Source organism: Oncorhynchus masou, chromosome 28, assembly GCF_036934945.1.
Source record: "Oncorhynchus masou masou isolate Uvic2021 chromosome 28, UVic_Omas_1.1, whole genome shotgun sequence".
In the NCBI taxonomy this organism is placed as follows: domain Eukaryota; kingdom Metazoa; phylum Chordata; class Actinopteri; order Salmoniformes; family Salmonidae; genus Oncorhynchus; species Oncorhynchus masou.
In genome coordinates this window covers 81439728-81465066 of record NC_088239.1, presented here as the reverse complement: position 1 = coordinate 81465066, position 25339 = coordinate 81439728, and the positions used below count along the sequence as shown (strand labels likewise).

Below are 25339 nucleotides of genomic sequence, written 5' to 3'. Positions count from 1 at the left end.
GAAGATTGACCATAAGAGACCACATTTACCAGGTGTCCGCCCGGTGTCCTGCGCCGAAATTGGTGCGCAAAAGTCAGCTGCCAGTATTTTTCCATGGGATTCAGAGAGGAAAGCAAGCTTCCACGAACGATATATCAATGAAGAGATATGTGAAAAAACACCTTGAGGATTGATTCCAAACAACGTTTGCCATGTTTCGGTCGATATTATGTAGTTAATTCGGAAAAAGTTTGACATTGTAGGTGACTGAATTTTCGGTTCGTTTTAGCCAGACGCAATGTAGAAAACGGAACGATTTCTCCTACACACAGATGCTTTCAGGAAAAACTGCGCATTGTGGTATGTAACTGAGAGTCTCCTCATTGAAAACATCAGAAGCTCTTCAAAGGTAAATGATTTTATTTATTTGGTTATCTGGTTTTTGTGAAAATGTTGCGTGCTAAATGCTACTCAAAATGCTATGCTAGCTTTGCATACTCTTACACAAATTAGTCAATTTCTATGGTTCAAAAGCATACTTTGAAAATCTGAGATGACAGTATTGTTAACTTCTTGAAACTCCCCAAACCGGATCCGGGTTTGTGACTAAGCCTCAGGCTCATTAGCATAACGCAACGTTAACGATTTCTGAAAATCGCAAATAAAATTAAAATAATGCGTTTGCTCTCAAGCTTAGCCTTTTCTTAACAACACTGTCATCTCAGATTTTCAAAATATGCTTTTGAACCATAGAAATTGACTAATTTGTGTAAGAGTATGCAAAGCTAGCATAGCATTTTGTGTAGCATGTAGCACCATTTTCACAAAAGCCAGATAACCAAATAAATAAAATCATTTACCTTTGAAGAGCTTCTGATGTTTTCAATGAGGAGACTCCCAGCCACATACCAAATGCGCAGTGTTTCCTGAAAGCGTCTGTGTGTAGGAGAAATCGTTCCGTTTTCTACATTGCGCCTGGCTACCGAAACCAATGCAGTCACCTACAACGTGAAACTTTTTCCGGATTAACTACATAATATCGACCAAACATGGCAAAGTTGTTTGGAATCAATCCTCAAGGTGTTTTTTCACATATCTCTTCATTGACATGCAGTTCGTGGAAGCTTGCTTCTCTCTCTGTGCCCCATGGAAAATACATTACCAGATTCAGTAAATGTGTCTATGGTCAATCTTCCAACGATCTGCCTGAAATTTGTGCAGACACCAAATAAAGGGCAGACTCATTCTTTTGCGTTCACAGCCATATAAGAGATCATGAAAGACAGAGCCTCAAAACCAGTCCTTGTCATTTCCTGGATGCAGTCATCTTGGTTTTGCCTGAAGCTCTTTGTTAAAGGGTTTCACAGAGAAGATATTTGTATTTCTGGACACGTCAGAGTGTTTTCCTTCGAACAGTAGCAATTATATGCATAGTCGAGCATCTTTTTGTGACAAAATATCTTGTTTAAAACGGGAACGTTTTTCTTCCAAAAATGAAATAGCGCCACCATAAGTGTAAGAGGTTAAGAAAAGGCTAAGCTTGAGAGCAGACGCATTATTTTCATTTTATTTGCGATTTTCAGAAATCGTTAACATTGCGTTATGCTAATGAGCCTGAGGCTTTAGTCACGATCCCGGATCCGGGATAGGGAGTTCCAAGAGGTTAAATAAAACCCTCTGAGTTCAATTAGATAGATAGCTCTGAATCCACGATATGGCAGAGGTTGAAAAGCCATAGCACTTAAGTTTTCTCAACAACAGCTTATGGTCAGTAATATCAAAGGCTGCACTGAAATCTAACAGTACAGCTCCCACAATCTTCTTATTATCAATTTCTTCCAACCAATCCTCAATCATTAGTATCGGTGCAGTACATGTTGAGTTCCCTTCTCTATAAGCATGCCAGAAAGTCTGTTGTTAATTTGTTACCAGATAAAAAGCATTGTATTTGGTCAAATACATTTTTTCCAACCACTATGTAGCTGATGTAGACGAAACCTCACCTATACAATGCTCGTTCTGGACTATGTAGCCCGGGGACAGAGACAACGGAAGGTGCCGTCCAGGTTCTGGCAGGTTCCAGGAGTGCAGGTCCCGGGAAGATCATACACTCGTTCACATCTGGAGAAAATGAGGAAACGAGTTGGGAGGATAAATAGTAGGGTAATGTGTGAAACACCAGGTTAAAATATCAGAACTTTAGCGTGGACATGTTTTGAAAATGTTTTATCCATCATACCTTGACATACTCACCTTTGGTTAATGGCAATATTCATTAAGAAACAGCGGGAACAGTTTACAATAACTCTTTAAAAAACACTTGTAAAGGTGACCTCATTGTTAAGTGTTACCAAAAATAGCTTTATCATCCCAATAGGTTGAATAATATTTATTACATTAGAAATATGTTACGAAGCTGAGTACCCCTCATGTTAAAGTAGCCTACCACCGTGAACGACATACAGTAGAGTAGGACAGTTCTTATCTATACAGTAGAGTAGGACAGTTCTTATCTATACCGTAGAGTAGGACAGTTCTTATCTATACAGTATAGTAGGACAGTTCTTATCTATACAGTAGAGTAGGACAGTTCTTATCTATACAGTAGAGTAGGACAGTTTTTATCTATACCGTAGGACAGTTCTTATCTATACAGTAGGGCAGTTCTTATCTATACAGTAGGACAGTTATTATCTATACCGTAGGACAGTTCTTATCTATACCGTAGGACAGTTCTTATCTATACAGTAGAGTAGGACAGTTCTTATCTATACAGTATAGTAGGACAGTTCTTATCCATACAGTAGGACAGCCCTTATCCATACAGTAGGACAGTTCTTATCCATACAGTAGGACAGTTCTTATCTATACAGTAGGGCAGTTCTTATATATACAGTAGGACAGTTCTTATGCATACAGTAGGACAGTTCTTATCCATACAGTAGGACAGTTCTTATCTATACAGTAGGGCAGTTCTTATATATACAGTAGGGCAGTTCTTATATATACAGTAGGACAGTTCTTATCCATACAGTAGGACAGCTCTTATCCATACAGTAGGACAGTTCTTATCCATACAGTAGGACAGTTCTTATCTATACAGTAGGACAGTTATTATCTATACCGTAGAGTAGGACAGTTCTTATCTATACAGTATAGTAGGACAGTTCTTATCTATACAGTAGAGTAGGACAGTTCTTATCTATACAGTAGAGTAGGACAGTTTTTATCTATACCGTAGGACAGTTCTTATCTATACAGTAGGGCAGTTCTTATCTATACAGTAGGACAGTTATTATCTATACCGTAGGACAGTTCTTATCTATACCGTAGGACAGTTCTTATCTATACAGTAGAGTAGGACAGTTCTTATCTATACAGTATAGTAGGACAGTTCTTATCCATACAGTAGGACAGCCCTTATCCATACAGTAGGACAGTTCTTATCCATACAGTAGGACAGTTCTTATCTATACAGTAGGGCAGTTCTTATATATACAGTAGGACAGTTCTTATGCATACAGTAGGACAGTTCTTATCCATACAGTAGGACAGTTCTTATCTATACAGTAGGGCAGTTCTTATATATACAGTAGGGCAGTTCTTATATATACAGTAGGACAGTTCTTATCCATACAGTAGGACAGCTCTTATCCATACAGTAGGACAGTTCTTATCCATACAGTAGGACAGTTCTTATCTATACAGTAGGACAGTTATTATCTATACCGTAGGACAGTTCTTATCTATACCGTAGGACAGTTCTTATCTATACAGTAGAGTAGGACAGTTCTTATCTATACAGTATAGTAGGACAGTTCTTATCCATACAGTAGGACAGCTCTTATCCATACAGTAGGACAGTTCTTATCCATACAGTAGGACAGTTCTTATCTATACAGTAGGGCAGTTCTTATCTATACAGTAGGACAGTTTTTATCCATACAGTAGGACAGTTTTTATCCATACAGTAGGACAGTTCTTATCCATACAGTAGGACAGTTCTTATCTATACAGTAGGACAGTTCTTATCCATACAGTAGGACAGTTTTTATCTATACAGTATGACAGATCTTATCTATACAGTATAGTAGGACAGTTCTTATCTATACAGTAGAGTAGGACAATTCTTATCTATACAGTAGAGTAGGGCAGTTCTTATCTATACAGTAGAGAAGGACAGTTCTTATCTATACAGTATAGTAGGACAGTTCTTATCTATACAGTAGAGTAGGACAGATCTTATCTATACAGTATAGTAGGACAGTTCTTATCTATACAGTATAGTAGGACAGTTATTATCTATACAGTAGGGTAGGACAGTTCTTATCTATACAGTAGGACAGTTTTATCTATACAGTAGGACAGTTCTTATCTATACAGTAGAGTATGACAGTTCTTATCTATACAGTAGGACAGTTCTTATCTATACAGTATAGTAGGACAGTTCTTATCTATACAGTATAGTAGGACAGTTCTTATCTATACAGTAGGACAGTTCTTATCTATACAGTATAGTAGGACAGTTCTTATCTATACAGTAGGGTAGGACAGTTCTTATCTATACAGTAGGACAGTTCTTATCTATACAGTAGGACAGTTCTTATCTATACAGTAGGACAGTTCTTATCTATACAGTAGGACAGTTCTTATCTATACAGTAGGACAGTTTTATCTATACAGTAGGACAGTTCTTATCTACACAGTAGGACAGTTCTTATTTATACAGTAGGACAGTTCTTATCTATACAGTAGAGTAGGACAGTTCTTATCTATACAGTAGAGTAGGACAGTTCTTATCTATACAGTAGAGTAGGACAGTTTTTATCTATACCGTAGGACAGTTCTTATCTATACAGTAGGGCAGTTCTTATCTATACAGTAGGACAGTTATTATCTATACCGTAGGACAGTTCTTATCTATACCGTAGGACAGTTCTTATCTATACAGTAGAGTAGGACAGTTCTTATCTATACAGTATAGTAGGACAGTTCTTATCCATACAGTAGGACAGCCCTTATCCATACAGTAGGACAGTTCTTATCCATACAGTAGGACAGTTCTTATCTATACAGTAGGGCAGTTCTTATATATACAGTAGGACAGTTCTTATGCATACAGTAGGACAGTTCTTATCCATACAGTAGGACAGTTCTTATCTATACAGTAGGGCAGTTCTTATATATACAGTAGGGCAGTTCTTATATATACAGTAGGACAGTTCTTATCCATACAGTAGGACAGCTCTTATCCATACAGTAGGACAGTTCTTATCCATACAGTAGGACAGTTCTTATCTATACAGTAGGACAGTTATTATCTATACCGTAGAGTAGGACAGTTCTTATCTATACAGTATAGTAGGACAGTTCTTATCTATACAGTAGAGTAGGACAGTTCTTATCTATACAGTAGAGTAGGACAGTTTTTATCTATACCGTAGGACAGTTCTTATCTATACAGTAGGGCAGTTCTTATCTATACAGTAGGACAGTTATTATCTATACCGTAGGACAGTTCTTATCTATACCGTAGGACAGTTCTTATCTATACAGTAGAGTAGGACAGTTCTTATCTATACAGTATAGTAGGACAGTTCTTATCCATACAGTAGGACAGCCCTTATCCATACAGTAGGACAGTTCTTATCCATACAGTAGGACAGTTCTTATCTATACAGTAGGGCAGTTCTTATATATACAGTAGGACAGTTCTTATGCATACAGTAGGACAGTTCTTATCCATACAGTAGGACAGTTCTTATCTATACAGTAGGGCAGTTCTTATATATACAGTAGGGCAGTTCTTATATATACAGTAGGACAGTTCTTATCCATACAGTAGGACAGCTCTTATCCATACAGTAGGACAGTTCTTATCCATACAGTAGGACAGTTCTTATCTATACAGTAGGACAGTTATTATCTATACCGTAGGACAGTTCTTATCTATACCGTAGGACAGTTCTTATCTATACAGTAGAGTAGGACAGTTCTTATCTATGACGTATTCGGACAGTATAGTAGGACAGTTCTTATCCATACAGTAGGACAGCTCTTATCCATACAGTAGGACAGTTCTTATCCATACAGTAGGACAGTTCTTATCTATACAGTAGGGCAGTTCTTATCTATACAGTAGGACAGTTTTTATCCATACAGTAGGACAGTTTTTATCCATACAGTAGGACAGTTCTTATCCATACAGTAGGACAGTTCTTATCCATACAGTAGGACAGTTCTTATCCATACAGTAGGACAGTTCTTATCTATACAGTAGGACAGTTCTTATCCATACAGTAGGACAGTTTTTATCTATACAGTATGACAGATCTTATCTATACAGTATAGTAGGACAGTTCTTATCTATACAGTAGAGTAGGACAATTCTTATCTATACAGTAGAGTAGGGCAGTTCTTATCTATACAGTAGAGAAGGACAGTTCTTATCTATACAGTATAGTAGGACAGTTCTTATCTATACAGTAGAGTAGGACAGATCTTATCTATACAGTATAGTAGGACAGTTCTTATCTATACAGTATAGTAGGACAGTTATTATCTATACAGTAGGGTAGGACAGTTCTTATCTATACAGTAGGACAGTTTTATCTATACAGTAGGACAGTTCTTATCTATACAGTAGAGTATGACAGTTCTTATCTATACAGTAGGACAGTTCTTATCTATACAGTATAGTAGGACAGTTCTTATCTATACAGTATAGTAGGACAGTTCTTATCTATACAGTAGGACAGTTCTTATCTATACAGTATAGTAGGACAGTTCTTATCTATACAGTAGGGTAGGACAGTTCTTATCTATACAGTAGGACAGTTCTTATCTATACAGTAGGACAGTTCTTATCTATACAGTAGGACAGTTCTTATCTATACAGTAGGACAGTTTTATCTATACAGTAGGACAGTTCTTATCTACACAGTAGGACAGTTCTTATTTATACAGTAGGACAGTTCTTATCTATACAGTAGAGTAGGACAGTTCTTATCTATACCGTAGAGTAGGACAGTTCTTATCTATACAGTATAGTAGGACAGTTCTTATCTATACAGTAGAGTAGGACAGTTCTTATCTATACAGTAGAGTAGGACAGTTTTTATCTATACCGTAGGACAGTTCTTATCTATACAGTAGGACCGTTCTTATCTATACAGTAGGACCGTTCTTATCTATACAGTAGGACAGTTCTAATCTATATAGTAGGACAGTTCTTATCTATACAGTAGGACAGTTCTAATCTATACAGTAGGACCGTTCTTATCTATACAGTAGGACCGTTCTTATCTATACAGTAGGACAGTTCTTATCTGCACAGTAGGATAGTTCTTATCTATACAGTAGGACAGATCTTATCCATACAGTAGAGTAGGACAGTTCTTATCTATACAGTAGGACAGTTCTTATCTATACAGTAGGACAGTTCTAATCTATACAGTAGGACAGTTTTTATCCATACAGTAGGACAGTTCTTATCTATACAGTAGGGCAGTTCTTATCTATACAGTAGGACAGTTATTATCTATACCGTAGGACAGTTCTTATCTATACCGTAGGACAGTTCTTATCTATACAGTAGAGTAGGACAGTTCTTATCTATACAGTATAGTAGGACAGTTCTTATCCATACAGTAGGACAGCCCTTATCCATACAGTAGGACAGTTCTTATCCATACAGTAGGACAGTTCTTATCTATACAGTAGGGCAGTTCTTATATATACAGTAGGACAGTTCTTATGCATACAGTAGGACAGTTCTTATCCATACAGTAGGACAGTTCTTATCTATACAGTAGGGCAGTTCTTATATATACAGTAGGGCAGTTCTTATATATACAGTAGGACAGTTCTTATCCATACAGTAGGACAGCTCTTATCCATACAGTAGGACAGTTCTTATCCATACAGTAGGACAGTTCTTATCTATACAGTAGGACAGTTATTATCTATACCGTAGAGTAGGACAGTTCTTATCTATACAGTATAGTAGGACAGTTCTTATCTATACAGTAGAGTAGGACAGTTCTTATCTATACAGTAGAGTAGGACAGTTTTTATCTATACCGTAGGACAGTTCTTATCTATACAGTAGGGCAGTTCTTATCTATACAGTAGGACAGTTATTATCTATACCGTAGGACAGTTCTTATCTATACCGTAGGACAGTTCTTATCTATACAGTAGAGTAGGACAGTTCTTATCTATACAGTATAGTAGGACAGTTCTTATCCATACAGTAGGACAGCCCTTATCCATACAGTAGGACAGTTCTTATCCATACAGTAGGACAGTTCTTATCTATACAGTAGGGCAGTTCTTATATATACAGTAGGACAGTTCTTATGCATACAGTAGGACAGTTCTTATCCATACAGTAGGACAGTTCTTATCTATACAGTAGGGCAGTTCTTATATATACAGTAGGGCAGTTCTTATATATACAGTAGGACAGTTCTTATCCATACAGTAGGACAGCTCTTATCCATACAGTAGGACAGTTCTTATCCATACAGTAGGACAGTTCTTATCTATACAGTAGGACAGTTATTATCTATACCGTAGGACAGTTCTTATCTATACCGTAGGACAGTTCTTATCTATACAGTAGAGTAGGACAGTTCTTATCTATACAGTATAGTAGGACAGTTCTTATCCATACAGTAGGACAGCTCTTATCCATACAGTAGGACAGTTCTTATCCATACAGTAGGACAGTTCTTATCTATACAGTAGGGCAGTTCTTATCTATACAGTAGGACAGTTTTTATCCATACAGTAGGACAGTTTTTATCCATACAGTAGGACAGTTCTTATCCATACAGTAGGACAGTTCTTATCCATACAGTAGGACAGTTCTTATCTATACAGTAGGACAGTTCTTATCCATACAGTAGGACAGTTTTTATCTATACAGTATGACAGATCTTATCTATACAGTATAGTAGGACAGTTCTTATCTATACAGTAGAGTAGGACAATTCTTATCTATACAGTAGAGTAGGGCAGTTCTTATCTATACAGTAGAGAAGGACAGTTCTTATCTATACAGTATAGTAGGACAGTTCTTATCTATACAGTAGAGTAGGACAGATCTTATCTATACAGTATAGTAGGACAGTTCTTATCTATACAGTATAGTAGGACAGTTATTATCTATACAGTAGGGTAGGACAGTTCTTATCTATACAGTAGGACAGTTTTATCTATACAGTAGGACAGTTCTTATCTATACAGTAGAGTATGACAGTTCTTATCTATACAGTAGGACAGTTCTTATCTATACAGTATAGTAGGACAGTTCTTATCTATACAGTATAGTAGGACAGTTCTTATCTATACAGTAGGACAGTTCTTATCTATACAGTATAGTAGGACAGTTCTTATCTATACAGTAGGGTAGGACAGTTCTTATCTATACAGTAGGACAGTTCTTATCTATACAGTAGGACAGTTCTTATCTATACAGTAGGACAGTTCTTATCTATACAGTAGGACAGTTCTTATCTATACAGTAGGACAGTTTTATCTATACAGTAGGACAGTTCTTATCTACACAGTAGGACAGTTCTTATTTATACAGTAGGACAGTTCTTATCTATACAGTAGAGTAGGACAGTTCTTATCTATACCGTAGAGTAGGACAGTTCTTATCTATACAGTATAGTAGGACAGTTCTTATCTATACAGTAGAGTAGGACAGTTCTTATCTATACAGTAGAGTAGGACAGTTTTTATCTATACCGTAGGACAGTTCTTATCTATACAGTAGGACCGTTCTTATCTATACAGTAGGACCGTTCTTATCTATACAGTAGGACAGTTCTAATCTATATAGTAGGACAGTTCTTATCTATACAGTAGGACAGTTCTAATCTATACAGTAGGACCGTTCTTATCTATACAGTAGGACCGTTCTTATCTATACAGTAGGACAGTTCTTATCTGCACAGTAGGATAGTTCTTATCTATACAGTAGGACAGATCTTATCCATACAGTAGAGTAGGACAGTTCTTATCTATACAGTAGGACAGTTCTTATCTATACAGTAGGACAGTTCTAATCTATACAGTAGGACAGTTCTAATCTATACAGTAGGACAGTTCTTATCTATACAGTAGAGTAGGACAGTTCTTATCCATACAGTATAGTAGGACAGTTCTTATCTGCACAGTAGGATAGTTCTTATCTATACAGTAGGACAGATCTTATCCATACAGTAGAGTAGGACAGTTCTTACCCATACAATTCTTGGCATCAGGGGTTAGCTTGTAGCCCTCCTCACACAGACATTGGAAGGAGCCCACACTGTTGATACACTGGCCTTTCCTGCACAGCGTGCCAAAGGATGTCTGACACTCATCAATATCTGCCAGCCACAACACAACACAGCACATCAATACAACAGTGAATACAAGTTATATTCCAAAAAGAGAAGTTGATGCTCTTCAGGTAGCAGGTTTATTTCTAAAGACATTTATTTTTTATTTTTATGTATATGTCATAAAGTATTTATTTTTGGGTGTAAAACCTCAAAGGACAAGGCCTAGAACGGGGGGGGGGGCAGGAAAATCTTCCTTGGTAGAAAGAAATGATTAGATGAACCAGGGGACAGTGGTGCTCACCCATGCAGTCGTTGTGGTGTGAGAACTCAAACCCGGTGTGGCACAGACAGTTGAAGGAGCCCACTGTGTTCTTGCAGGTTCCGTTGCGACAAGGCAACCGGTCGCACTCATCAACATCTGGAGACAGGTACGACTAAAATGATAATGTTGTAACACTACAAGATATTTCTAAGGGCAGAAACACTTCAGGACAACCGCAATATTCCAAAACAGAAGGTGAAAATGGTATTCGGAATGGTCTCCACTTTGAGATTGATTACACCGGCCTCCATTGAAAGTGAGAGCCTGAAGTGTTTTCTAGAAGGTTCTCACCCGTGCACATCTTGCGGTTGGGCGTAGCCTTGAAGCCGTGGTGGCACCTGCACTCGTAACCCCCCTGGATGTCCACACACTCGCCATGGCTACACACGTTGGTGATCTCCAGACACTCGTTGCGGTCTTCCCAACGGTAGGAGGAGGAGAAGAGAGAGAGAGAGAGAGAGAGAGAGAGAGAGAGAGAGAGAGAGAGAGAGAGAGAGAGAGAGATAAGACCAGGTCAAACCACAGGGCGCATTAAGTAATCCTCCAGATAAGACCAGGTCAAGCCCACAGGGCGCATTAGGTAATCCTCCAGATAAGACCAGGTCAAGCCCACAGGGCGCATTAGGTAATCCTCCAGATAAGACCAGGTCAAGCCCACAGGGCGCATTAGGTAATCCTCCAGATAAGACCAGGTCAAGCCCACAGGGTGCATTAGGTAATCCTCCAGATAAGACCAGGTCAAGGCCACAGGGTGCATAGGGTAATCCTCCAGATAAGACCAGGTCAAGCCCACAGGGCGCATTAGGTAATCCTCCAGATAAGACCAGGTCAAGCCCACAGGGCGCATTAGGTAATCCTCCAGATAAGACCAGGTCAAGGCCACAGGGTGCATTAGGTAATCCTCCAGATAAGACCAGGTCAAGCCCACAGGGTGCATTAGGTAGTCCTCCAGATAAGACCAGGTCAAGCCCACAGGGTGCATTAGGTAATCCTCCAGACATGCAGCTAAGTGCTCTTTTACAAGGCAGAGCCCCGGGCCTGCCAAGGATCACACTGGGGCGAGACATTGGGTAAATATGGTGTTGGCGGTCGCTGCCTGTCCACAGTGCATCTGGACTTTAGCAGCAAAAGGCTACAGCTGGTCTGATAGGTCACACCAGGACAAAGACACACTGGTGAGAATCACTTTCATTTACATCCCAATTGTGACCCTATTCCCTACATAGTGCACTACTTTTGACCAGAGCCCTATGAGCCCTGGTCAGTGCACATATGTAGGGAATAGGGTACATGAGGGATGTAGCATGTGTGGGATTTGTGAGGAGTGTCTGTCGTCTCACCGATGCAGGCTCCTATGGGGGAGAGATTGAAGCCCTCTGAGCATTCACAGCGGTAGCTCCCAGGGCTGTTGATACAGTCAGCGTTCCTCTGGCACAGGTTCTCCACACTGCTACATTCATCGATGTCTGGAACACACACACACACACACACACAGACGGACGCAAGTACGCAAGCACACACACCCAAACACATGCACACACACACAACACAAAACCAGATTAAGATAGCAATTATACAGGTAGCCAGAGCAGCATGAATGATCAGAGGCAGTTAGATGAACAGGGAGAGAGAGACACAAACACAGATCACAGACAGACAGACAGATCACAGACTGACAAATCACAGACAGATCACAGACTGACAGATCACAGACTGACAGACAGACAGATCACAGACAGATCACAGACAGATCACAGACAGATCACAGACAGACAGACAGATCACAGACAGACAGACAGACAGACAGACAGACAGACAGACAGATCACAGACAGACAGACATACAGATCACAGACAGACAGACAGACAGACAGACAGACAGACAGACAGACAGACAGACAGACAGACAGGACAGATCACAGACAGACAGACCGATCACAGACAGACAGACAGACAGACAGACAGACAGAGACAGACAGACATACAGATCACAGACAGACAGACAGACAGACAGACAGACAGGACAGGACAGATCACAGACAGACAGACAGACAGACAGATCAAATACAGACAAACAGACAGACAGATCACAGAGAGACAGACAGACAGACAGACAGACAGACAGACAGACAGGACAGGACAGATCACAGACAGACAGACAGACAGACAGATCAAATACAGACAAACAGACAGACAGATCACAGAGAGAGAAACAGACAGATCACAGACAGAGAAACAGACTGACAGACAGAGAGAGAGAGAGAGAGAGAGAGAGAGAGAAACTGGCAGACAGACAGACATGTCACAGACAGACAGACAGAGAGAGAGAGAGAGAGAGAAACTGACAGACAGACAGAGAGAGAGAGAAACTGACAGACAGAGAGAGAGAGAGAGAGAGAGAGAGAGAGACAGACAGACAGACAGACAGAGAGAGAGAGAAACTGACAGACAGACAGACAGAGAGAGAGAGAGAGAAACTGACAGACAGACAGAGACAGAGAGAGAGAGAAACTGACAGACAGACAAAGTGTGTTTCAAGTCGGAATAAAATGATTGGTACTCTAGGACTGAATTATAGTAGTTTCACATTAAATACCTTACAAAAATGATTGAAGAGGACAAATATAGATATGAAATAAAAACAGAAAGGGTTGGATTAAAATAGAAACGGCTTATGACTACAGTTAAACTTGTAACGCCAAACTGAAGAAATCCATAGGAGAGAAGAATTTGGATTCCACAACCCCCCCCCCCCCCTCCACACAAAAAATAATCTGGATCGCGTTTAAAATCTCTCTAAAACGCCAAAAATACATTTCCCAGAATGAAGGGGGGAAAAAGAGAAGGTGATGTCGGCCATGCTAAACAGTGAAGCAGCAGAATCTAATTAGGACCCGGTGCACAAGGCCACGTTCACGCCATTGTTACGCGAGCGTTCCTCGGAAACGTGTTACATTTTGTCAAAGCGTCACGTTCTCACTGAAATACACCCTTTATGTCTGATTGGTTTGATTTCACACATTACACATATCCCCCCCTTTACATTTAAACATTTAAACTTACTTAAGACACTGACTTAAAATAAACCCTTTTGAATGACGAGTTTTCCTTTAGCCCTCTCCATGTCTCTGCACAATCACATTTCTTTCTCTTTGGAGATTTTGAGTCCAACTTCCAGTCCAATAAAGACCTATAATTGGTTTGCTGTGTATTTTCCTTGGTTAGAGTCTAACCACTAGCAGTTAGTGCGCAAGAACTCTCCCTCTTGTGGTCACCACACACATTGTGGTCAGACATGAAAGAGGAGCCTCAGTCGGGCTCCCCTGACTTCCACGGTCGGGAGGTCGACCACATTGTGACCGCGGACCGTTCCGAGGGGAGATATTGTGTTGCCGGGCAGACCAATAGAGCCTAACGCAGATTGACAGTGTATGTGGCCCGGGGCTCGGAGTAAAAAAGACAGAACGAGAAAGACAGAAGACTAAAAATTAGAGAGGAGGATGAGGAGGAGGAGGAGGGGGAGGGGAAGAGGGGGACACCATTGGGCGCTACACAAAAACTGTAATGGGATACCGGTCTGAACTGTTACCTCTATCAACCCCCACTATCATACACACTGCTGGAGTGACATTCTACTGTTAAATCTAGTAACCTCCACTATCAAACTGAATACAAATTCAACTCTGGCAGAACCAAAAACAACATAAAAGTTCATGAGAAAAGAGAAGCACAGCTATAGTCGTACCTGACGTTACATCAGGTGTTTCTATAGTCGTACCTGACGTTACATCAGGTGTTTCTATAGTCGTACCTGACGTTACAGCAGGTGTTTCTATAGTCGTACCTGACGTTACAGCAGGTGTTTCTATAGTCGTACCTGACGTTATAGCAGGTGTTTCTATAGTCCTACCTGACGTTACAGTAGGTGTTTCTATAGTCGTACCTGACGTTACATCAGGTGTTTCTATAGTCCTACCTGACGTTACAGCAGGTGTTTCTATAGTCGTACCTGACGTTACAGCAGGTGTTTCTATAGTCCTACCTTACGTTACAGCAGGTGTTTCTATAGTCGTACCTGACGTTACAGCAGGTCTTTCTATAGTCGTACCTGACGTTACAGCAGGTGTTTCTATAGTCGTACCTGACGTTACATCAGGTGTTTCTATAGTCCTACCTGACATTACAGCAGGTGTTTCTATAGTCCTACCTGACGTTACAGCAGGTGTTTCTATAGTCCTACCTTACGTTACAGCAGGTGTTTCTATAGTCGTAACTGACGTTACAGCAGGTCTTTCTATAGTCGTACCTGACGTTACAGCAGGTGTTTCTATAGTCGTACCTGACGTTACATCAGGTGTTTCTATAGTCCTACCTGACATTACAGCAGGTGTTTCTATAGTCCTACCTGACGTTACAGCAGGTGTTTCTATAGTCGTACCTGAAGTTACATCAGGTGTTTCTATAGTCCTACCTGACGTTACAGCAGGTGTTTCTATAGTCGTACCTGACGTTACATCAGGTGTTTCTATAGTCCTACCTGACGTTACAGCAGGTGTTTCTATAGTCCTACCTGACGTTACAGCAGGTGTTTCTATAGTCGTACCTGACGTTACAGCAGGTGTTTCTATAGTCGTATCTGACGTTACATCAGGTGTTTCTATAGTCGTACCTGACGTTACAGCAGGTGTTTCTATAGTCCTACCTGACGTTACAGCAGGTGTTTCTATAGTCCTACCTGACGTTACAGCAGGTGTTTCTATAGTCCTACCTGACGTTACAGCAGGTGTTTCTATAGTCGTACCTGACGTTACAGCAGGTGTTTCTATAGTCGTACCTGACGTTACATCAGGTGTTTCTATAGTCGTACCTGACGTTACATCAGGTGTTTCTATAGTCGTACCTGACGTTACAGCAGGTGTTTCTATAGTCCTACCTGACGTTACAGCAGGTGTTTCTATAGTCGTACCTGACGTTACAGCAGGTGTTTCTATAGTCGTATCTGACGTTACATCAGGTGTTTCTATAGTCGTACCTGACGTTACAGCAGGTGTTTCTATAGTCGTACCTGACGTTACAGCAGGTGTTTCTATAGTCGTACCTGACGTTACATCAGGTGTTTCTATAGTCCTACCTGACGTTACAGCAGGTGTTTCTATAGTCCTACCTGACGTTACAGCAGGTGTTTCTATAGTCGTACCTGACGTTACATCAGGTGTTTCTATAGTCCTACCTGTCCTTACATCAGGTGTTTCTATAGTCGTACCTGACGTTACAGCAGGTGTTTCTATAGTCGTACCTGACGTTACATCAGGTGTTTCTATAGTCGTACCTGACGTTACATCAGGTGTTTCTATAGTCCTACCTGACGTTACAGCAGGTGTTTCTATAGTCCTACCTGACGTTACATCAGGTGTTTCTATAGTCCTACCTGACGTTACATCAGGTGTTTCTATAGTCGTACCTGATGTTACAGCAGGTGTTTCTATAGTCGTACCCGACGTTACAGCAGGTGTTTCTATAGTCGTACCCGACGTTACAGCAGGTGTTTCTATAGTCGTACCCGACGTTACAGCAGGTGTTTCTATAGTCGTACCTGACGTTACAGCAGGTGTTTCTATAGTCCTACCTGACGTTACAGCAGGTGTTTCTATAGTCGTACCTGACGTTACAGCAGGTGTTTCTATAGTCGTACCTGACGTTACAGCAGGTGTTTCTATAGTGGTACCTGACGTTACAGCAGGTGTTTCTATAGTCCTACCTGACGTTACAGCAGGTGTTTCTATAGTCGTACCTGACGTTACATCAGGTGTTTCTATAGTCGTACCCGACGTTACATCAGGTGTTTCTATAGTCGTACCCGACGTTACATCAGGTGTTTCTATAGTCGTACCTGACGTTACAGCAGGTGTTTCTATAGTCGTACCCGACGTTACATCAGGTGTTTCTATAGTCGTACCTGATGTTACATCAGGTGTTACTATAGTCGTACCTGACGTTACATCAGGTGTTACTATAGTCGTACCTGACGTTACAGCAGGTGTTTCTATAGTCGTACCTGACGTTACAGCAGGTGTTTCTATAGTCCTACCTGACGTTACAGCAGGTGTTTCTATAGTCGTACCTGATGTTACAGCAGGTGTTTCTATAGTCGTACCTGACGTTACAGCAGGTGTTTCTATAGTCGTACCTGATGTTACAGCAGGTGTTTCTATAGTCGTACCTGACGTTACAGCAGGTGTTTCTATAGTCGTACCTGATGTTACAGCAGGTGTTTCTATAGTCCTACCTGACGTTACAGCAGGTGTTTCTATAGTCGTACCTGACGTTACATCAGGTGTTTCTATAGTCCTACCTGACGTTACATCAGGTGTTTCTATAGTCGTACCTGACGTTACAGCAGGTGTTTCTATAGTCCTACCTGACGTTACAGCAGGTGTTTCTATAGTCCTACCTGACGTTACAGCAGGTGTTTCTATAGTCCTACCTGACGTTACAGCAGGTGTTTCTATAGTCCTACCTGACGTTACAGCAGGTGTTTCTATAGTCCTACCTGACGTTACAGCAGGTGTTTCTATAGTCCTACCTGACGTTACAGCAGGTGTTTCTATAGTCCTACCTGACGTTACAGCAGGTGTTTCTATAGTCGTACCTGACGTTACAGCAGGTGTTTCTATAGTCGTACCCGACGTTACAGCAGGTGTTTCTATAGTCGTACCCGACGTTACATCAGGTGTTTCTATAGTCGTACCCGACGTTACATCAGGTGTTTCTATAGTCGTACCCGACGTTACAGCAGGTGTTTCTATAGTCGTACCTGACGTTACAGCAGGTGTTTCTATAGTCGTACCCGACGTTACATCAGGTGTTTCTATAGTCGTACCTGATGTTACATCAGGTGTTACTATAGTCGTACCTGACGTTACAGCAGGTGTTTCTATAGTCGTACCTGACGTTACAGCAGGTGTTTCTATAGTCGTACCTGATGTTACAGCAGGTGTTTCTATAGTCGTACCTGATGTTACAGCAGGTGTTTCTATAGTCGTACCTGATGTTACAGCAGGTGTTTCTATAGTCGTACCTGATGTTACAGCAGGTGTTTCTATAGTCGTACCTGACGTTACAGCAGGTGTTTCTATAGTCGTACCTGACGTTACAGCAGGTGTTTCTATAGTCCTACCTGACGTTACAGCAGGTGTTTCTATAGTCGTACCTGACGTTACAGCAGGTGTTTCTATAGTGGTACCTGACGTTACATCAGGTGTTTCTATAGTGGTTCCTGACGTTACAGTAGGTGTTTCTATAGTCGTACCTGACGTTACAGCAGGTGTTTCTATAGTCGTACCTGACGTTACAGCAAGTGTTTCTATAGTCCTACCTGACGTTACAGCAGGTGTTTCTATAGTCGTACCTGACGTTACAGCAGGTGTTTCTATAGTCGTACCTGACGTTACAGCAGGTGTTTCTATAGTCGTACCTGATGTTACAGCAGGTGTTTCTATAGTCGTACCTGATGTTACAGCAGGTGTTTCTATAGTCGTACCTGACGTTACATCAGGTGTTTCTATAGTCGTACCTGACGTTTCATCAGGTGTTTCTATAGTCGTACCTGACGTTACAGCAGGTGTTTCTATAGTCCTACCTGATGTTACAGCAGGTGTTTCTATAGTCGTACCTGACGTTACAGCAGGTGTTTCTTCAGCTATAGTAGTAACTTTAGCGACTGAAATGTCTTTAACGTTACAATCAATATCAGAAGTATGGACTGAATGTTTCCTCAACGTTACCTTCACAGATGATCAGCAGGTCGTTGTAGTTGAAGCCTGTGGGACACTCGCAGCGGAAGCTCCCTATCTGGTTGATACAGACCCCGCTAGCACAGATACCTGGAATTTCTCTGCACTCATTAATATCTGAAACAGGAAGCAAACCGAATTTTAACAAATCTGTCATATCTTTACTTAAAGTTAAGTCACACTGTCGATGGTTCTTACACTTACACGTACCTGAAGAGACAGATGCATGTACTGTGTGACATAACTGTTTTTTATTTTTTTTAAAGTGCACTTTTTTCTCCCCAATTTCGTGGTATCCAATTGGTAGTTACAGCCTTGTCTCATCGCTGCAACTCCCGTACAGACGAGAGAGAGAGAGAGAGAGAGAGAGAGAGACGAACGTCGAGAGCCGTGCGTCCTCCGAAACACAACCCAACCAAGCCGCACTGCTTCTTGACACAATGCCCACTTCACCCATAAGCCAACTGCACCAATGTGTCGGAGGAAACACCGTACACCTGGAGACTGTGTTAGTATGCACTGTGCCCGGCCCGCCACAGGAGTCGCTAGTGAGCAATGGGACAAGGACATCCCTGCCGGCCAAACCCTCCCCTAACCCGGACGACGCTGGGCCAATTGTGCGCCGCCCCATGGGTCTCCTGGTCACGGCCGGCTGCGACAGAGCCTGGACTCGAACCCAGAATCTCTAATGGCACAGCTAGCACTGTGTTGCAGTGCCTTAGACCACTGCGCCACTCGGGAGACCCCACATATCTTTTTTTAGGACCAGAAGTGAACGTGGTTCATGTAAAAAGGATACAAGTTGACTAAGTACAGAATAGTATGTCTCACCCACTGCTTTCCCAGTTTCAATATCCAGTTTGAAGCCAGGGATGATGTTTCCACAAAGTGTCTTATAGTCACCTGGAAAGCAAAGCCATTCAAAACACTTTTTTTTACCATGAATAATGCTGTGTATCTGAGTGTGTGTCTGTGTGTGTGTGTGTGTGTGTATACGTGCATTCGTGTGCTACTGACCAGTGCCGGGGGTTGGGCAGGCTTCGCAGGGCTTGTTCCAGGCCTTGCCCACGTTGTAGGCACAGCAGCAGATCTTGTGGGTGAGGTTGAAGGGCAGCTCGTTCTCACACGTTGTGCCGTTGAAGTTCCTGTAGCACAGGCTCTTTCTCATGTCTGGGTTTTTAACAAAGGAACACGGTGGCACAATCAGTTGACCAGTAGAAGGTCGTGGTTAAGATAGATTTGATTACGGTTTTAATAATGTAACGATGTGCCATATGTGATGTGTGGTTGTTTCACCTATCTATTTATATGAATGCACTGATTGTAAAGTCGCTCTGGATAAGAGCGTCTGCTAAATGACAGAAACGTCATGTAATAATAAAATAAAAAAAGTAGGTCACATTAATGAATGAGTTTCTGTCTACCAACATCTAATGTTGTGTACCTTAGCAGCTTCTGTCTACCAACATCTATTGTTGTGTACCTTAGCAGCTTCTGTCTACCAACATCTACTGTTGTGTACCTTAGCAGCTTCTGTCTACCAACATCTACTGTTGTGTACCTTAGCAGCTTCTGTCTACCAACATCTACTGTTGTGTACCTTAGCAGCTTCTGTCTACCAACATCTATTGTTGTGTACCTTAGCAGCTTCTGTCTACCAACATCTACTGTTGTGTACCTTAGCAGCTTCTGTCTACCAACATCTACTGTTGTGTACCTTAGCAGCTTCTGTCTACCAACATCTACTGTTGTGTACCTTAGCAGCTTCTGTCTACCAACATCTATTGTTGTGTACCTTAGCAGCTTCTGTCTACCAACATCTACTGTTGTGTACCTTAGCAGCTTCTGTCTACCAACATCTACTGTTGTGTACCTTAGCAGCTTCTGTCTACCAACATCTACTGGTGTGTACCTTAGCAGCACTTCCTTCCTCCTTTTTATCTACTCTTTTAAATGTTTTTAATACTTTGGGTGTTTTCTCTAGCCGGGACTGGAGGGCCAGGTGGGCGGGGTTTGAACTTTTGGGACTATACCAGGAATGCTCAATCAACCACAGGTACAGTGTTTGAAATGATTTCAAATAATATAATAATATACGCCATTTAGCAGACGCTTCTATCCATACCCGCATACATTTTACATACGGGGTGGTCCTGAGAATCAAACCCATTATCCGGGTGTTGCAAGCCCCATGTCCTACAAACTGAGCCTTCAGAAGGCCAACAAATAGTATTTAAACCCAGGTCTGGAGTGTACAGAACACATGACTGTGAGTCACTTTGGATAAATGCGTCCGCTCACTGAAATACTATATTATTCTTATTTATACGTTGTGTAATGAAGCACTCACCCATGCAGTTGTTTCCCCCGTTGATCTGCATGTAATCCTGTGGACACACACAGGTGTAGTTCCCCAGTGTGTTGTAGCAGGTGCCAGGACCGCAGATTACAGGATTCACCAAACACTCGTCAATGTCTGCAGGGCCACAGAGGTGATCAGTTCATAGTATTGATGAAAAAACCTGGTGTCTAATGTTGTGTTTTAGTTACGTTGCTCATAGTTGGTTTTCATTATATTTTGAGCCTACTATTAGAACGTATGTAGATTTTTTTTTTAAATCAGGTTACACAGTTACGGTATATGATATAAAAAAATATATATATTTTTTAAATATATCGTAAAACTTCAATTAAACGTTGAGACTCAAATAGCCGCCTGTCCCTTTTAATAGCACACATTTTAGAAAATAAACATCTGTTTCAAATAAACACAGGGTCTAAATGAGTTGTTTATGAGGTTACCATGAATTACCATGAATTGTTAAAAAGGTTTCATGTTTGATCTGTTACATTAAATAATTCAATAATGACTCTAAAAATTATGACAATCATCCGTTTTTATCGCTAGTAAGAAACTGCTAGCCATTGGCTGCTAACAGCTGAGAACTGCTAGCCATTGGCTGCTAACAGCTGAGAACTGCTAGCCATTGGCTGCTAACAGCTGAGAACTGCTAGCCATTGGCTGCTAACAGCTGAGAACTGCTAGCCATTGGCTGCTAACGGCTGAGAACTGCTAGTTAACTGGCAAGCACAAAAACAGTCAACAGACCCTTAAAAATCATCCGATCACCCTATTGGGGCGAAAGTAAAAACTGCCAAAAAATCCACAGTCAAAGAGGAGAATAATTACTCTGTCAAGTAAAAGTTTTTAAGACAAAAGAAACGTGACACAGAGTGTAAACGATAACACAGTGCAGGAAATGAAGAAATTGATTAAAATGCAGGAAGTGAATGCTGGAATTTAACAATTAACTATTCAAATTAGCAAAGCTGTGTGCATTAACGATACAGAAGCAAGGCTCAAATAGAAGCCTGTCTAATAAGTGCCTGCTGTGTTTAGTGATTTAAGTTTTAAAAAAGCACTTTACAGTATGTAAAAAATATTTTTTTAAATAAAATAATGTAAGCTATACAAAAATTAGCAGTCAGGGTGAATTATCACTATTATGGCATGGTGTCTCACCTTCACAGATAATTGATTGGGATGTTAAATGGCATGGTGTCTCACCTTCACAGATAATTGAATGGGATGTTTATTGGCATGGTGTCTCACCTTCACAGATGATTGAATGGGATATTAAATGGCATGGTGTCTCACCTTCACAGATGATTGAATGGGATGTTAAATGGCATGGTGTCTCACCTTCACAGATAATTGAATGGGATGTTAAATGGCATGGTGTCTCACCTTCACCGATGATTGAATGGGATATTAAATGGCATGGTGTCTCACCTTCACAGATGATTGAATGGGATGTTAAATGGCATGGTGTCTCACCTTCACAGATAATTGAATGGGATGTTAAATGGCATGGTGTCTCACCTTCACAGATGATTGAATGGGATATTAAATGGCATGGTGTCTCACCTTCACAGATGATTGAATGGGATGTTAAATGGCATGGTGTCTCACCTTCACAGATAATTGAATGGGATGTTAAATGGCATGGTGTCTCACCTTCACAGATAATTGAATGGGATGTTAAATGGCATGGTGTCTCACCTTCACAGATGATTGAATGGGATATTAAATGGCATGGTGTCTCACCTTCACAGATGATTGAATGGGATGTTAAATGGCATGGTGTCTCACCTTCACAGATGATTGAATGGGATGTTAAATGGCATGGTGTCTCACCTTCACAGATGCGACTGTCTATATTGAGGTAGTAGCCAGGAGGACAGTCACACGAGAAGCTGCCAAACGTGTTGACACAGTTTCCTCCCTGACACAGGCCTGGCAGCTCCAAACACTCATCTATGTCTGGAGAAGAAGACAAAACAAGATTACAGAATGATCCCAAACATCCCAATGATCCCTAACATCCCAATGATCTCAAACATCCCAATGATCTCAAACATCCCAAGATTCCAGAAACATCCCAAATGAGCCCAATGATACCAAACATCCCAGTGATCCCAAACATCCTGAGATTCCAGAAACATCCCAATAATCCCAAACATCTGAAACATCCCAAGATTCCAGAAACATCCCAAAAATCCTAGTTTGACATTTGCACAAATCATGTGTCGATGTCAATGGAAGATCTGTGCAAAAAAGTCAGTTATAGGATTTGAGCCTTACAGATGGTTTCAACAAAGGTTAGGTTCCAGACTCTTACCAATGGAATCAGAATCAAAGGTTAAGTTCCAGACTCTTACCAATGGAATCAGAATCAAAGGTTAGGTTCCAGACTCTTACCAATGGAATCAGAATCAAAGGTTAGGTTCCAGACTCATATCCATGGAATCAGAATCAAAGGTTAGGTTCCAGACTCATATCCATGGAATCAGAATCAAAGGTTAGGTTCCAGACTCTTATCAATGGAATCAGAATCAAAGGTTAAGTTCCAGACTCTTATCAATGGAATCAGAATCAAAGGTTAGGTTCAGACTCATATCCATGGAATCAGAATCAAAGGTTAAGTTCCAGACTCTTATCAATGGAATCAGAATCAAAGGTTAGGTTCCAGACTCTTATCCATGGAATCAGAATCAAAGGTTAAGTTCCAGACTCTTATCCATGGAATCAGAATCAAAGGTTAAGTTCCAGACTCTTACCAATGGAATCAGAGTCAAAGGTTAGGTTCCAGACTCATATCCATGGAATCAGAATCAAAGGTTAGGTTCCAGACTCATATCCATGGAATCAGAATCAAAGGTTAGGTTCCAGACTCTTATCAATGGAATCAGAATCAAAGGTTAAGTTCCAGACTCTTATCAATGGAATCAGAATCAAAGGTTTTTGTTTTCTCTACATGATATTACAACCAAAACTGTATTAAAATTACAAATCCTTGCAAAAGATTGATCATATAGATTTATATTAAAAGAGCTTGTTCTTGAAAGCAGCCCGCGATGCGGTTAGCCATTGTGGCTGGGACCGCAGATTGTCCCGGGTTTGTGGCTGTCTACATCCCTGCTGTTTGTTGTTTTCAATTTTCCCCGTGACCTGCCCTGTCTGGAACTGCCAGGAGTAAAACAGCCTAACATACGTTGCTAGCTACCATGACAAAGACCTAAGCGCCGGCAGGAGTACCGTTGAGGACAGTGCCAGTGGTGTCTCTATCACACGTGAAGGATCTTTTAAACGAACAAAAAGAGACCTATAAGCAGTTGTTACAACAACAAGAAAATAGTTTCAAGTGTTTTGTCCAAATACTTGTGGATTCTACTAATAAAAGAATGGACGACCTGACCAGAGAGGTTCAGGACCTGAAGAATAGTTTGCAGTTCTCCCAGGGTCAGCTTGACAGGTTGAAACAGGAGAACGGCAAGATGACAGCAATCTGGAAGTCATTGAGAGAGGACATCAGTTCTGTGTGTGAATCCATGATAACAATGACAGATAAATCAGACTATCTGGAGGGACAATCAAGGCAAAACAACATGGTTGTGGACGGAATTGCAGAATCTCCACATGAGACCTGGATGGAGGACAAAGTGAGGGAAATGATCTCTGAGAAATTGAAGATGGACCACAGGAAGATTGAGGTGGAGCGCGCCCACAGGACTGGAAAACCAACCACCGGTCCAGGTGACAGGCCCAGGTGACCGGCCCAGGTGACAGGCCCAGGCCGATAGTGGTCAAGTTCCTGAGGTTCAAAGACAATGTAGCTGTTCTGGAAAGAGCCAAGAACTTGAGAGGAACATATATCTTCCTCAACGAGGACTATCCTGAAGCTGTGCGCCAGAAGAGGAAAGAACTGATCCCAGCCATGAAAGCTGCCAGAGCGTATGGGGACATTGCTTACATCCGCTACGACAGACTCATTGTCCACCCTCCCTCCCAGAAGTCTGGAAGGGATGAGAGAGCCAAGCCTATGGGTTCGTAGCCTCAACCCTGCAGCACACACACACACCAATTGATTAATGGACTGCTGAATGTATTTTTTTCTCTTGCTTTGTCATTTATTTTCAATATTTAGTTTTTCTCTGATAAACTACCCAGGAAATGGCTGTAAATAGCCCATATGAATATATATATGAAAACATATATATATGTAGCCATAGAAATAAGGTTCATGAAATCTATAACTTGATAACATCAGATAACATTCATATACTAGCCATTTCTGAGACTCACTTAGATTATTCATTTGATGATATCAGTAGCAATACAAGGAAATAACATCAACAGAAGAGACAGGAATGCTTATGGGGGAGGTGTTGCTGTATATATTCAGAGCCAAATCCCTGTAATGCCTAGAGAAGATCTTATGTCAAGTGTTGTTGAAGTGTTGTGGTTGCAGGTTTACTTGGCGCATCTAAAGCCTTTTCTTTTGGGGTGTTGCTTTAGGCCACCAAGTGCTAACAGTTAGTATCTAAATAATATGTGTGAAATGC

At 41.1% G+C, this 25339-nt stretch overlaps 1 protein-coding gene across 1 annotated transcript in view; it reads right to left on the bottom strand.

Moving 5' to 3' along the window:
* The window catches only part of LOC135517075 (fibrillin-2), a 132509-nt gene that overhangs the window by 47695 nt on the left and 59475 nt on the right, over window positions 1–25339 (bottom strand). The window contains 12 exon segments of the mRNA XM_064941097.1: window positions 1983–2018; window positions 2021–2083; window positions 2086–2100; window positions 10236–10364; window positions 10621–10737; window positions 10933–11058; window positions 11982–12107; window positions 18425–18550; window positions 19265–19336; window positions 19451–19603; window positions 20784–20909; window positions 22632–22757. Of these exon segments, the coding sequence (XP_064797169.1) occupies window positions 1983–2018; window positions 2021–2083; window positions 2086–2100; window positions 10236–10364; window positions 10621–10737; window positions 10933–11058; window positions 11982–12107; window positions 18425–18550; window positions 19265–19336; window positions 19451–19603; window positions 20784–20909; window positions 22632–22757 (1215 nt within the window).